General features: G+C 58.2%; 1 protein-coding gene and 1 long non-coding RNA gene across 2 annotated transcripts in view; one reads left to right on the top strand and one right to left on the bottom strand.

The window, feature by feature from the left end:
- abitram (actin binding transcription modulator) overlaps window positions 1-2,806 on the bottom strand; it is a 41,763-nt gene extending 38,957 nt beyond the window's left edge. The window contains 1 exon segment of the mRNA XM_072508724.1: window positions 2,486-2,806. Coding sequence (XP_072364825.1) covers window positions 2,486-2,522 — 37 coding nt within the window. The 5' untranslated portion in view covers window positions 2,523-2,806.
- Window positions 2,767-15,470, top strand: part of LOC140424983 (uncharacterized) — a 61,165-nt gene continuing 48,461 nt past the window's right edge. Inside the window, exon 1 of the long non-coding RNA XR_011947736.1 lies at window positions 2,767-2,885. This is a non-coding gene — a long non-coding RNA (uncharacterized lncRNA). The remainder of the gene's footprint in view (window positions 2,886-15,470) is intronic.

Genomic DNA, 15,470 nt, shown 5'->3' with positions numbered 1-15,470 from the left:
CCTCACCCCCTTCTCCCCCCCTCCCAGGCGCTGCCCCTCACCCCCCCCCTCCCAGGCGCTGCCCCTCACCCCCTTCCCCCCACCCCCCTCCCAGGCGTTGCCTCTCACCCCCTTCCCCCCCACCCACCCCCTCCCAGGCGCTGCCCCTCACCCCCTTCCACCCCACCCCCCCCTCCCAGGCACTGCCCCTCACCCCCTTCCCCCCCCCGCCCCCCCTCCCAGGCGCTGCCCCTCACCCCCTTCCCCCCCCCCAGCCCCCCCTCCCAGGCGCTGCTCCTCACCCCCTTCCCCCCCGCCCCCCCTCCCAGGCGCTGCCCCTCACCCCTTCCCCCCCCCCGCCCCCCCTCCCAGGCGCTGCCCCTCACTCACTCCTTCTCCCCCCCCCCCCCAGGCGCTGCCCCCCCCTCCCAGGCACTGCCCCTCACTCACTCCCTTCTCCCCCCCCCCCCCAGGCGCTGCCCCCCCCTCCCAGGAGCTGCCCCTCACTCACTCCCTTCCCCCCCCTCCAGGAGCTGCCCCTCACTCACTCCCTTCCCCCCCACCCCCCCCCTCCCAGGCACTGCCCCTCACCCCCTTCCCCCCCCACCCCCCCCCTCCCAGACACTGCCCCTCACCCCCTCCCCCCCCCCAGGCACTGCCCCTCCCCCAGGTGCCGCCCCTCACTCCCTCCCTGCCCCAGGCACTGCCCCTCACTCCCTCCCTGCCCAGGCGCTGCCCCCTCACTCCCTCCCTGCCCAGGCGCTGCCCCTCACTCCCCTCCCTGCCCCAGGCGCTGCCCCTCACTCCCTCCCTGCCCCAGGCGCTGCCCCTCACTCCCTCCCTGCCCCAGGCGCTGCCCCTCACTCCTCCCTCCCCCAGGCGCTGCCCCTCACTCCCTCCCTCCCTCCCTCCCCCAGGCGCTGCCCCTCACTCCCTCCCTCCCCCAGGCGCTGCCCCTCACTCCCTCCCTCCCCCAGGCGCTGCCCCTCACTCCCTCCCTCCCCCAGGCGCTGCCCCTCACTCCCTCCCTCCCCCAGGCGCTGCCCCTCACTCCCTCCCTCCCCCAGGCGCTGCCCCTCACTCCCTCCCCCAGGCGCTGCCCCTCACTCCCTCCCTCCCCCAGGCGCTGCCCCTCACCCCCTTCCCCCCCGCCCCCCCCTCCCAGGCACTGCCCCTCACCCCCTTCCCCCCTCCCAGGCGCTGCCCCCTCACTCACTCCCTTCTCCCCCCCCAGGCGCTGCCCCCCCTCCAGGAGCTGCCCCTCACTCACTCCCTTCCCCCCCCCTCCCAGGAGCTGCCCCTCACTCACTCCCTTCCCCCCCACCCCCCCTCCCAGGCACTGCCCCTCACCCCCTTCCCCCCCCACCCACCCCTCCCAGACACTGCCCCTCACCCCCTTCCCCCCCCACCCCCACCTCCCAGGCGCTGCCCCTCACTCACTCCCTCCCCCCCCCCAGGCACTGCCCCTCCCCCAGGTGCCGCCCCTCACTCCCTCCCTGCCCCAGGCGCTGCCCCTCACTCCCTCCCTGCCCCAGGCGCTGCCCCTCACTCCCTCCCTGCCCCAGGCGCTGCCCCTCACTCCCTCCCTGCCCCAGGCGCTGCCCCTCACTCCCTCCCTGCCCCAGGCGCTGCCCCTCACTCCCTCCCTGCCCCAGGCGCTGCCCCTCACTCCTCCCTGCCCCAGGCGCTGCCCCTCACTCCCTCCCTCCCCAGGCGCTGCCCCTCACTCCCTCCCTCCCCCCAGGCGCTGCCCTCACTCCCTCCCTCCCCCAGGCGCTGCCCCTCACTCCCCTCCCTCCCCCAGGCGCTGCCCCTCACTCCCTCCCTCCCCCAGGCGCTGCCCCTCACTCCCTCCCCTCCCCCAGGCGCTGCCCCTCACTCCCTCCCTCCCCCAGGCGCTGCCCCTCACTCCCTCCCTCCCCCAGGCGCTGCCCCTCACTCCCTCCCTCTCCCCCAGGCGCTGCCCCTCACTCCTCCCTCCCCCAGGCGCTGCCCCTCACTCCCCCAGGCCGCTGCCCTCACTCCCTCCCTCCCCCAGGCGCTGCCCCTCACTCCCTCCCTCCCCCCAGGCGCTGCCCCTCACTCCCTCCCTCCCCCAGGCGCTGCCCCTCACTCCCTCCCTCCCCCAGGCGCTGCCCCTCACTCCCTCCCTCCCCCAGGCGCTGCCCCTCACTCCCTCCCTCCCTCCCTCCCCCAGGCGCTGCCCCTCACTCCCTCCCTCCCCCCAGGCGCTGCCCCTCACTCCCTCCCTCCCCCCAGGGTCGCTGCCCCTCACTCCCTCCCTCCCCCCAGGCGCTGCCCCTCACTCCCTCCCTCCCCCCAGGCGCTGCCCCTCACTCCCTCCCTCCCTCAGGCGCTGCCCTCACTCCCTCCCTCCCCCCAGGCGCTGCCCCTCTCGGCCTCCTCGGAGTTTGAGGCGGCCGCTGTTGGGTCGCAGACCCTCCCCCGAGGTCTCTAACCCGGAACCCATACCGCACGGCTGCTCCGGTCCAGAAGCACCGCCTACCTGTCTTGTACCAGCGGCTGAAGTAACGATCGACCATGGCTGGCTGGGGCCGGCTCCCCGCCTCCTCCGCATCGGAAGCTGGGGGAGCGCCGCGCGCAGCAAGAGGCCGGAAATGGCGGCGGCCCCGGTCACCCCCTGGCTGCTGATGGGATCTTGGTCAGCTGGCCGACTGCTCACCAATACTGGTCACCCGGTCACCTGGGAGCGCGGTGTCCATCCTGAGGGCGCGTTTTCCTGCTGCAGCCTCTGAGCAGTAATGTCCCAGTGCGGCGGCCACACGGGGAACTCCATCAAACCCCAGCACTGCCAGTCTGAAAGTGTGATCCTTTCAAACTTCTGGCAGCTCGATGATAATGCAGCCATTGCAACCTTTGGTCCCAGAAAGATTACACAGGACTAGGTGATCTGGCGTCCCATGCACAGCTCTGCTACTCACTGATTGAATCTTTCCCATCCGGCTTCTATCCTGCTCATGGCTCCAAAACGGTCCTCACCGATTGAGGACTCACACTCTATCTGTAAACATAGTGTATTATCCCTTCTTGTTTTCCCCAGTGTCTCTGCTGTTTTTGACACAGTCAGGCACCCAATCCTCTCGCAAACGGTGACCAACTGTTCTGCATCTTCAGGGATTGTCCCTTATGTTGGCTGCCCCATATTTCCAGGGTAGTTTGGGAGACTTGCTGGGAGACTCCAGGGTGTGTTTGAGTAATTCGAACAGGACTGCAAGTGGAAAGTCAACTAGCGGAGATGATCATAGCCCATAACTTCCTCAGAGTAGCAATCACCTGCTGATTGTCACTCCGTAAGGACTTAACTTCGTTGGAATTTCAAAGCCCCTGTCTCGCCCAACCAACCTTCCTCACTTAGGCCAAGAGAGACAGGAACAGCGAAGCGGTTCCAGCAGCATCATGTAAATCGAGAACAGAAAAGGAGGACATGCCTCATTTGTACGGCACTAGCTGCTGGGGTGGGCGTGACGAAATGAAATGAAAATCACTTATTGTCAGGAGTAGGCTTCAATGAAGTTACTGTGAAAAGCCCCTAGTCACCACATTCCGGCGCCTGTTCAGGGAGGCTGGTACAGGAATTGAACCGTGCTGCTGGCCTGCCTTGGTCTGCTTTAAAAGCCAGTGATTTAGCCCAGTGAGCTAAACCAGCCCCGGGAGGGGTGGTTGGACCATGAGGAGGATGGGGTCGAGGATGTTGTGGGATCCCCTGGATGTGCCCTGTGTGGCTCTGGTCTGGGTCTTTAAAATAGTCACTGGTGTTAGAAGTGCTTTTTTCCTTTTAACACTTTCAGGGTTTGAGAGTAAAACTAGAACTATCTGAAGTTAGTGATTTCAATTGCTTTGTCAAATGGTTCCCAGCCTAGCGCAGTTGGATTCCCCAGTACATGATTGATTAGCCCTCTAATGTGATGCTGAGGATCCAGGACGTTATAGCCCAATGCTGTGACTCAACAAAATGCCATTTTAACCGTCCCTCCCCACCCCCTTGCATGTTGAGACCGCCGCCACCCCACAGTCTAACAGGTGCCAAAACACACTGCCGACCAGACCCGACTACCCATCCACTGGACCCAACAACCCCTTGACCTGACCACCCAATAAAGCTTCTGATCAAACCTGACAATTTCCTGACCAATCCACCCTTTTGCACTCCTGTAACTATCTCTCTAACCTGACACGACCCCCAATGACCCTATTAACCCTGGCTCAATTATCCCATGACCCGACCCGACTACTCCCTAACCACCAAGCTAATCCCTAACCCAACGCAACTGCCCTCGCACACAACCTGACTACCATCCTGACTACTCCCCAACCCGACCATCTATTTTACACGTGACCCGATCACACTACCCTCACAACTCAACCTCACCACCTTCCCGACCACCCAAATACTTCCCAACCTGACTATCCCACAGCTTAACTATCTACTCACACACATACCAGCTCACCCACATACCTTACCCCCTCGCCCTCCTACCCACCTAACAACTTACCCACCTCACACATGTACCAGTTCACTCACTTGAAGTAGCACGGATAATTCAGGACACTATAGGCCGGTGAGCGTCACGTCGCTCACTAACTTGATCGAGTTTTCTGAGGAGATGACTAAGATGATTAATGAGGGAAGGGTGGTGGATGTTGTTTACATGGACTTCAGTAAAGTATTTGACAAGGTGCCTCATGGCAGATTGGTACATAAGATGAAGTCATACGGGATCAGAAGTGAGGTGCCAAGATGGATACAGAACTAGCTCGGTCATAGAAGGCAGAGGGTAGCAGTAGAAGGATGTTTTCTGATTGGAAGGTTGTGACTAGTAGTGTTCCACAGGAAATAGGTGTTGGGGCCTCTGTTATTTGTAGTATACATAAATGATTTGGAGGAAAATGTAGCTGGTCTGATTAGTAAGTTTGCGGATGACACCAAGGTTGGTGGAATGGTAGATAGTGTTGAGGATTGTCAGAGGATACAACAGGACATAGATAGGTTGGCAACTTGGGCAGAGAAATGGCAAATGGAGTTTAATCCGGACAAATGTGAGGTAGGTCTAACATTGCATTTTTGCAGGTCTAACGGGAAATATACAGCATATGGCAAAACTCTTAGGAATATAGAAAATCAGAGCGATATGGGCATCCACAGATCTTTGAAAGTGACAACACAAGTGGACAAGGTAGTCAAGAAAGCATATGGAATGCTTGCCTTCATTGGACGGGGCATCGAGTATAAAAGCTGGCAAGTCATGCTACAATTGTATAGAACCTTGGTACGGCCGTGTAGCGCACAAAGACTCCGAGAGACGAATAGAGTGAAGTCGATGAGGCTTTATTAAGCGTGACTGTTCCCCCGCAGTTCAGTAGTAGACTGCCTGCGGGGGAGGACTCCTGGTACTTATACTCCGCCTTCAGGGCGGAGCTAGAGGTCAACGTCCAACCAGGACCCGGGATCTGTCAGCCAATGACATCACGGCTTCACAGTCGCACATGACCCCTAATGCATACTACCACATTCACCCCTTGTTAAAAATGAACCCGGCGGGGTGATGCTTTGCATGGTGGTAACGGTTTACAAGGCTGGTCCTGGGAGGAAAACTTTCGCATGTTATTACAGTATGTACAAGGTTTTTTTTTGTTTCGAACTATTTACAGTAATCGTCAGGAAAAAAAAGACAAAATGTTCTCGTTAAAAGTCCACATATTGTAGTGTTAGATCGACGCCACGAGTCGGTCGGGCGGTCTGGTCGTCCGTGTCGATCGCCTCGGCCCCGGTGGTGGTGGTGGTGCTTGTTCCGGTGTTGTCGTCTCCGGGAGCCTTACGGTTTCAGCTTGGGCTTCACTCCTGGTCAGGCCTGGGAGGAGGACCGATCCTCCTGGGAAGGGGGCGGTCGCGGGGTGAGGCGGTGGCAGGAAGGGGGTGATTGGTGTCGGGGGGGGGTGTGTGTCTCGCAGGGAGACCGTGTCCTGTCGGCCGTCGGGGTACTCCACGTAAGCGTACTGCGGGTTCGCGTGAAGGAGGTGAACCCTTTTGACCAACGGGTCCGACTTGTGCGCCCGCACATGTTTTCGGAGCAAGATGGGTCCTGGGGCCGCCAGCCAGGTCGGCAGCGACGTTCCAGAGGAGGACTTCCTGGGGAAGACAAGGAGGCGCTCATGAGGCGTTTGGTTAGTGCTAGTACAGAGTAGTGACCGGATGGAGTGGAGGGCGTCCGGGAGGACCTCCTGCCACCGTGAAACTGGGAGGTCCCTGGACCGTAGGGCCAGTAGGACGGTCTTCCAGACCGTGCCGTTCTCCCTCTCTACTTGCCCGTTCCCCCGGGGGTTGTAGCTGGTCGTCCTGCTCGAGGCTATACCGTTGCTGAGCAGGAACTGGCGCAGCTCGTCACTCATGAAGGAGGACCCCCTGTCGCTGTGGACGTATGCGGGGCAACCGAACAGTGTGAATATGGTGTTCAGGGCTTTAATGACTGTGGCCGCGGTCATGTCAGAGCAGGGGATGGCGAATGGGAAGCGGGAGTACTCGTCCACCACATTAAGGAAGTATATGTTGCGGTCGGTGGAGGGGAGGGGTCCTTTGAAATCCAGACTAAGGCATTCAAAGGGGCGGGAAGCCTTAATCAGGTGCGCACCATCCGGCCTGAAAAAATGCGGTTTGCACTCTGTGCAGATGTGGCAGTTCCTTGTGACTGTACGGACCTCCTCCAAAGAGTATGGGAGGTTGCGGGACTTAATAAAGTGGTAGAACCGAGTGACCCCCGGGTGGCAGAGGTCCTCGTGGAGGGTTTGGAGGCGGTTAATTTGTGTGTTGGCACATGTGCCGCGGGATAGGGCATCGGACGGCTCGTTCAGCTTTCCGGGACGATACAAGATCTCGTAGTTGAAGGTGGAGAGCTCGATCCTCCACCTTAAGATCTTGTCGTTTTTGATTTTGCCCCGCTGTGCATTATCAAACATGAAGGCTACCGACCGTTGGTCCGTGAGGAGAGTTAATCTCCTGCCGGCCCGGTAATGCCTCCAATGTCGCACAGCTTCCACTATGGCTTGGGCTTCCTTTTCCACTGAGGAGTGGCGGATTTCTGAAGCGTGGAGGGTTCGGGAGAAAAAGGCCACGGGTCTGCCCGCTTGGTTAAGGGTGGCCGCTAGAGCTACGTCGGAGGCGTCGCTCTCGACCTGGAAGGGGAGGGACTCGTCGATGGCGCGCATCGTGGCCTTTGCGATATCTGCTTTGATGCGGCTGAAGGCCTGGCAAGCCTCTGTCGACAGAGGGAAGGTCGTGGTCTGTATTAGGGGGCGGGCCTTGTCTGCGTACTGGGGGACCCACTGGGCGTAGTATGAAAAGAACCCCAGGCAGCGTTTTAGGGCTTTTGAGCAGTGCGGGAGGGGAAATTCCATGAGGGCGCGCATACGTTCGGGGTCGGGGCCTATTATCCCATTGCGCACTACGTAGCCCAGGATGGCTAGCCGGTTTGTGCTAAAAACGCACTTGTCCTCGTTGTACGTGAGGTTCAAGGCTTTAGCGGTCTGGATGAATTTTTGGAGGTTGGCGTCGTGGTCCTGCTGATCGTGGCCGCAGATGGTTACATTGTCGAGATACGGGAACGTGGCCCGTAACCCGTGTTGATCAACCATCCGGTCCATCTCTCGGTGGAAGACCGAGACCCCGTTTGTGACGCCAAATGGGACCCTTAGGAAATGGTATAATCGCCCGTCTGCCTCGAAGGCTGTGTACTTGCGGTCACTTGGGCGGATGGGGAGCTGATGGTAGGCGGACTTGAGGTCCACGGTGGAGAAGACTTTATATTGGGCAATCCGATTGACCATGTCGGATATGCGGGGAAGAGGGTATGCGTCTAGTTGTGTGTACCTGTTGATGGTCTGGCTATAGTCTATGACCATCCTTTGCTTCTCCCCTGTCTTTACTACTACCACCTGTGCTCTCCAGGGACTATTGCTGGCCTGGATTATGCCTTCCTTTAGTAGCCGCTGGACTTCGGACCGAATGAAGGTCCGGTCCTGGGCGCTGTACCGTCTGCTCCTAGTGGCGACGGGTTTGCAATCCGGGGTGAGGTTTGCAAACAAGGATGGGGGTTGCACCTTGAGGGTTGCAAGGCTGCAGATAGTGAGTGGGGGTATTGGGCCGCCAAATTTGAAGGTTAGGCTCTGTAGATTGCACTGGAAGTCTAATCCCAGTAATGTGGGGGCGCAGAGTTGGGGAAGGACGTAGAGCCTGTAGTTTTTGAACTCCCTCCCTTGCACTGTTAGGGTAACTATGCAGAAGCCTTTGATCTGTACGGAGTGGGATCCTGCAGCTAGGGAAATCTTTTGTGCGCTGGGACGGATGGTCAAAGAACAGCGTCTTACCGTGTCGGGGTGGATAAAGCTCTCCGTGCTCCCGGAGTCGACCAGGCATGATGTCTCGTGCCCGTTTATCAGCACCGTTGTCATCGTCGTCTGGAGCGTCCGGGGCCGTGCTTGGTCCAGCGTCATTGAAGCCAGACGTGGTTGTAATGGTTGAGCGTCTTCTTCGAACCCTGTGGAGCCGTCGACACTGGTGTCCGTTGTTGCCGTGCAAGATGGCGCCGGGGGTGAACAAGATGGCTGCCCCATGCATCGCACATGGCTGGGGGGTCACAAGATGGCGGCGGGGGTGGACAAAATGGCCACTCCCATGCGTCGCACAGGTCTGGGGTGGTCCAAGATGGCGGCGCCCTTCCTCCCCTCGTGGTGGCCGGGACCCAAAATGCCTGCGGGTCGCACATGGGGCGCTGGGGGGGGGTTGGGGAGCGTTAGGAACGCGCAGGGCTCCCTCTTTGGGGACAGCGGTGGCCGGGACCCAAAGTGGTAGCGCCGGCGGGTCATACATGGGGCGCGGGGGGGGGGGGGGTTGGGGAGCGTAAACGGCGTGCAGGGCTCCCTGTTCTCCCGGGACAGCTGCGACCTTGCGGGACCAGCACACAGCCGCGAAATGGCCCTTTTTCCCGCAGCTCTTACAGATCGCTGCGCGGGCCGGGCAGCGCTGCTGGGGGTGTTTCGCCTGGCCGCAGAAATAGCAGCGGGCTCCCCCGGTGCGACTTGGCGTTTGAACCGCGCAAGCCTGTGGGGTGTCTGGGGGGGGGGGTGGGTTTGTCGCGACGGGTGCGTACGGAGCCCAATGGGCTGCCGCGCGGTCGGGGCCGTAGGCGCGGGTATTTCGCGCGGCCACGTCTAGGGAGGCTGCTAGGGCCCGTGCCTCTGAGAGTCCTAGCGACTATTTCTAGAAGTCTTTGGCGGATTTGGGAGGAGTTCATACCTGCCACAAAAGCATCGCGCATTAACATGTCCGTGTGTTCATTTGTGTTCACCGGCGGGCAGCTGCAGGCCCGTCCCAAAATTAGTAGCGCGGCGTAGAATTCATCTATCGATTCTCCAGGACTTTGCCGTCTCGTTGCGAGTTGATAGCGAGCGTAGATTTGGTTTACTGGGCGAACATAGAGACTTTTAGTGCTGCGAACGCCGTCTGGAAATCCTCTGCGTCTTCGATGAGGGAGAAAATCTCCGTGCTTAACCTCGAGTGCAGGACCTGTAGTTTTTGGTCTTCTGTGACCCGGCCGGTGGCCGTTCTGAGGTAGGCCTCGAAACAAGTCTGCCAATGCTTGAAAGCTGCTGCTGCGTTCACTGCGTGGGGGCTGATCCTCAAGCATTCCGGGATGATCCTGAGCTCCATAGTCCTTTAGTCACACTTAATAAATTGTAGCGCACAAAGACTCCGAGAGACGAATAGAGTGAAGTCGATGAGGCTTTATTAAGCGTGACTGTTCCCCCGCAGTTCAGTAGTAGACTGCCTGAGGAGCTGAGTTGTGGAAGGGGATAGTTAGGAACGGGGGAACATCAGGTGTCATTGTACGTGGATGACTTATTACACATTTCGGAGCCGAGCTCCTCAGTGGGGGATATATGGGTTTGCTCCAAAGATTTGGAATGTCCTCAAGGTATAAGCTGAATTTGGAGAAAAGTGAGTATTTTGTGGTTTCTTCTCCAAGGGCGGGAGCTGGGGTGGGGGGCTACCATTCCGCCTGGCAGCATTGCACTTTATGTATCTGAAGGTGCAGGTGGCCCGGGACTGGGCAGGTCTTTGGAAGTTGAATTTCTCTAGCTTGGTGGGGAGGGTTGTGGTAGTCACCACTAGTGGTATATTATATGTATTACGGCACTGCCCGTATATTAGAGGTACAATGGTAAATCCCTGCCAGCTGGCTCCGCCCAGTAGGCGGCGTCTAAATGTGTGTGCTCTTCTGTGCTGCAGCCATTCTGGTTCCAGCTACAGGAGGCACAACATCTTGTTCAATAAAGCCTCGATTGTTCCACCATTCCCGTCTTGCGATAAAAATTGTCTTGCGATAATTGTCAGTGCATCAATTTATTGAACAAGATTTTTTATACGCTGGATCTCCGCCTCAAGCCTGATTGCCTGCAGCTGAGCCCTCAAGCAGCCATCGCCACGTCCACCTTTGACCACTGGCTAGTCTGCTTCAAAGGCCACCTCAGAGCAGCCGCTGAAGAACCCTTGGACACGCAGAAGCTCCAAGTCCTCTATTCACAGATGAGCCCTGACATTTTCCCCTCATCCGGGATGCGCCCACCAACTCCGAAGCGATGGAGCTCCTGAAGGGACATTACGTTAGACCGGTGAACCAAGTGTACACCAGGCACCTCCTGGCCACGAGACAGCAATTCCCCGGAGAGACTCTGGATGATTTCCTGCGTGCCCTGATGATCCTAGGTAGGAACTGTGACTGCCAGGCAGTTTCGGCAGTCCAGCACACTGAACTTTTAACTAGAGACGCTTACGTCACAGGCATGAAGTCTGCGAACGTCCGCCAGCGGCTACTGGAAGGGGGTACGGTCGATCTTTGGTCGAAAATGACTAGGCAGCTTGCTAATCCGTAACGTTCAGTCCTACGCACCCGACCACGCGGCACCATCGTGGGCCCCACCAGCTGCCAACTCCAGCTCACCACAAGCCTGCGCCGCGTGGCAGCCAGCCAACTCTGGGGCCCAAGTGTTATTTTTGCGGACAAAATAAACACCCCAGGTAGCGCTGCCCGGCGCGGAGCGCGACCTGTAACAGGTGTGGGAAGAACGGGCACTTTGTTTCTGTTTGCCAGGCCCGGTCGGTCGCCGCTGCTTCCAGGCCCGGCGTTTCTACACCCCCCCCCACGCGCGACCCAGGGGTGCCGCCATTGTCCCCTCCGCAAGCCACGTGTGGCCCGTGGGTGCCGCCATCTTTGGTGCCGCCTGCCATGTGCGCCCCGTGGGCGCCACCATCTTCGGCACCATTTTGGACTGCGCCTCAGGACCTTTGCTCGTCTGGCCATTCTCTGCCTGCTGATACCTCCACCACCGCTGACCAGCCCGGGACCTCCCAGCATCTTCCGCAGCTCGCCTCTTATCACCCTGGATCAGTCCCGGCCCTGCAACCTCGCGCGACGACGGTGACGATCAATGGGCACGAGACGACCTGCCTCTTTGACTCCGGGAGCACAGAGAGCTTCATCCACCCCACTACGGTAAGGCGCTGCTCCCTCCCCGTAAACCCCGTCACCCAGAAAATCTCCCTGGCCTCCGGATCCCATTCTGTTGAAATCCGGGGGTACTGTATCACGACCCTCACTGTCCAAGGTGTAGAGTTCAGCAACCTCCGGCTCTACGACCTCGCCCACCTCTGCGCTGCCCTGTTACTCGGCCTGGATTTTCAATGCCACCTCCAAAGCCTTACTTTAAAGTAAGGACCCCTACCTCCCCTCACCGTCTGCGGCCTCAGGACCCTTAAGGTCGATCCACCCTCCCTGTTTGCGAATCTCACCCTGGACTGCAAACCTGTCGCCACTAGAAAGTTGGGCCGCCTCCCAAAGTTCTCCGCACATCACCGCCCCCCCCCCGCCCACAAACCCAGCCGGCCGCCGGGGTTTAGCCGTAAGAATCTCCGGATAGGGATAGGGTGGAGAGGGGAGAATGAGTAAGGCCCGCGACAGAGACTGACGTCTTGTGGCCTAGCAGTGATGGACCGGTTAACGTGGGTGGCCGAAATATATATAAAAATAATGTTTTAAAGAAAAAAAACCCCACTCCATTCTGCTGTGCCTGGTACTGAGATGGGAGATTGATTTAACATTCTTGCACCAGTGTTTTTGAGTATTTATTTAAACGATAGCAGGGTAACTTGTCCCGTCGCTCCGCCCCCTGTGATTTGTCTGAAAGTTTGTGATTTTTTTATAAAAGTTTTAAAATGACGCATTTGGGGAGAGTGTTGGGACGGCAGTTTCGAGCCACTTAACCTCTGATTATAGTGGGGTTCGCTCGGAAACCCCGACGTTGGCCCTCACAGGAAGCAAGCTGAGAGTTTCTCCAGCGGTCCGATGCGTTACCCCGACCCGGGTGCGCGGTGGTGACCCGTCAGCCCACTTTCGGTTCGTTCTTTGTGGGACCAAAGCTCATCTTGCCCCTCATCGCGAGAGCTCATGGGATCCCTCCCCCCCCCCCGAGGGACCAGTCAGCCCCTCTGTTTCTTACCCCCTCCTTGGCACTGCTGCTTCGCAGCGCCAGGGTCCCGGGTTCGATTTCCGACTTGGGGTCACTGTCGGTGCGGAGTCTGCGCGTTCTCCCCCGTGTCCGCGTGGGTTTCCTCCGGGTGCTCTGGTTTCCTCCCACAAGTCCCGAAGGACGTGCAGGGTTAGGTGTATTGGCCATAATCTATTGTCCTTCGTGGGGCACCCCTGGATGGGGTTGCGGGGATGGGGTGGAGGTGTGGGCTTGGGTCGGGTGCTCTTTCCACAGAGCCGGTGCAGACTCGATGGGCCGCATGGCCTCCTTCTGCACTGTAAATTCTATGAACTATAAGAAGCAGACGGTACAGTGCCCAGGGCAGGACCTTCATCAGGTCGGAGGTCCAATGCCTTCTGCAAGAGGGTGTCATTGAGAATACCAATAGACCCTGGAAAGCTCAAGTAGTGGTAGTGAAGACTGGGGAGAAGCACAGGATGGTCATTGACTACAGTCATACCATCAACAGGTACACGCAGCTTGACGCATACCCCCTCCCACGCATATCTGACATGGTCAATCAGATTGCGCAGTATCGAGTCTTTTCCACAGTGGACTTGAGGTCTGCCTACCACCAGCTCCCCATCCACCCGGAGGACCGCCAATACACTGCGTTCGAAGCAGATGGCCGCCTCTATCACTTAGGGTTCCTTTCGCCGTCACTAATGGGGTCTCGGTCTTCCAGCGAGAGATGGACTGAATGGCTGACTGGTACAGACTACGGGCCACCTTCCCGTACCTAGATAACGTCACCATCTGCGGCCACGATCAGCAGGACCACAACGCAAACCTCCAAAAATTCCTCCATACCGCCAAACTCCTTAATTTCACATACAATAAGGAGAAATGCGTGTTCCGCACCAACCGCTTAGCCATCCTTGGCTATGTGGTGGAAAATGGAGTCCTAGGGCCTGACCCCGACCGCATGTGCCCCCTCCTGGAACTCCCTCTCCCCCACTACCCCAAGGCCCTGAAACGATGCCTGGGGTTTTTCTCCTATTACGCCCAGTGGGTCCCTAATTATGCAGACAAGGTCCGTCCACTCATTCAGTCCACAGTTTTTCCCCTGACGGCTGAGGCCCACCAGGCCTTCAACCGCATCAAGGCGGACATCGCCAAGGCCACGATGCACGCGGTCGTCGAGTCCCTCCCCTTTCAGGTGGAGAGTGATGCATCGAACGTAGCTCTGGCCGCCACCTTCAACAAGGCAGGCAGGCCCGTGGCCTTCTTTTCCCGCACCCTCCATGCCTCCGAAATTCGGCACTCCTCTGTCGAAAATGAGGCCCAAGCCATTGTGGAAGCTGTGCGACATTGGAGGCATTACCTGGCCGGCAGGAAATTCACTCTCCTCACTGACCAACGGCCGGTTGCCTTCATGTTTAATAATACATAGCGAGGCAAGATCAAAAATGACAAGATCTTTGAGGTGGAGGATCGAGCTCTCCACCTATAATTACGAGATCTTATATCGCCCGGGGAAGCTCAACGAGCCCCCTGATGCCCTATCCCGTGGTACATGTGCCAGCGCACAAGTGGACCGATTCCGGGCTCTCCACTATGACCTCTGCCACCCGGGGGGGTCACCCGGTTCTTCCATTTTGTCAAGGCCCGCAACCTGCCCTACTCCATTGAGGAGGTCAGGACCGTCTGTGCAGGGTGCAAGCCGCACTTCTACCGGCCAAGATAGAGCGCACCTGGTGAAGGCCTCCCGCCCCTTTGAATGCCTCAGCATGGACTTCAAAGGGCCCCTCCCCTCCACCGACCGCAACACATATTTCCTGAATGTGATTGATGAGTACTCCCGGTTCCCTTTCGCCATCCCATGCCCCGATATAAGAACATAAGAACTAGGAGCAGGAGTAGGCCATCTGGCCCCTCGAGCCTGCTCCACCATTCAATGAGATCATGGCTGATCTTTTGTGGACTCAGCTCCACTTTCCGGCCCGAACACCATAACCCTTAATCCCTTTATTCTTCAAAAAACTATCTTTATCTTAAAAACATTTAATGAAGGAGCCTCTACTGCTTCACTGGGCAAGGAATTCCATAGGTTCACAACCCTTTGGGTGAAGAAGTTCCTCCTAAACTCAGTCCTAAATCTACTTCCCCTTATTTTGAGGCTATGCCCCCAGTTCTGCTTTCACCCACCAGTGGAAACAACCTGCCCGCATCTATCCTATCTATTCCCTTCATAATTTTATATGTTTCTATAAGGTCCCCCCTCACCCGTCTAAATTGCTACGAGTACAGTCCCAGTCTATTCAACCTCTCCTCGTAATCCAACCCCTTCAGCTCTGGGATTAACCTAGTGAATCTCCTCTGCACACCCTCCAGTGCCAGTGCTTCCTTTCTCAAGTAAGGAGACCAAAACTGAACACAATACTCCAGGTGTGTCCTCACTAACACCTTATACAATTGCAGCATAACCTCCCTAGTCTTAAACTCCATCCCTCTAGCAATGAAGGACAAAATTCCATTTGCCTTCTTAATCACCTGTTGCACCTGTAAACCAAATGACTTCTGCCACAGTAACCAAAGCCCTGCACAGCATCTTTACTCTGTTCAGTTTCCCCTCCTATATCCACAGTGATCGGGGATCCTCTTTCATGAGCGATGAGCTGCGTCAGTTCCTACTCAGCAAGGGCATCGCCTCGAGCAGGACGACCAGCTACAACCCCCGGGAAAACGGCCAGGTGGAGAGGGAGAAGGGAACAGTCTGGAAGGACGTCCTGCTGGCCCTGCGGTCTAAAAATCTCCCGGTCTTCCGCTGGCAGGACGTCTTCCCCGACGCGCTCCACTCCATCCGTTCGCTCCTCTGCACCGCGACTAATGAGACCCCTCACAAACGTGTGTTTGCCTTCCCCACGAAGTCCACCTCCAGGGTCTCGCTCCCA

Source organism: Scyliorhinus torazame, chromosome 6, assembly GCF_047496885.1.
Source record: "Scyliorhinus torazame isolate Kashiwa2021f chromosome 6, sScyTor2.1, whole genome shotgun sequence".
Classification (NCBI taxonomy): Eukaryota; Metazoa; Chordata; class Chondrichthyes; order Carcharhiniformes; family Scyliorhinidae; genus Scyliorhinus; species Scyliorhinus torazame.
This window is presented reverse-complemented; position numbering and strand designations above follow the sequence as displayed.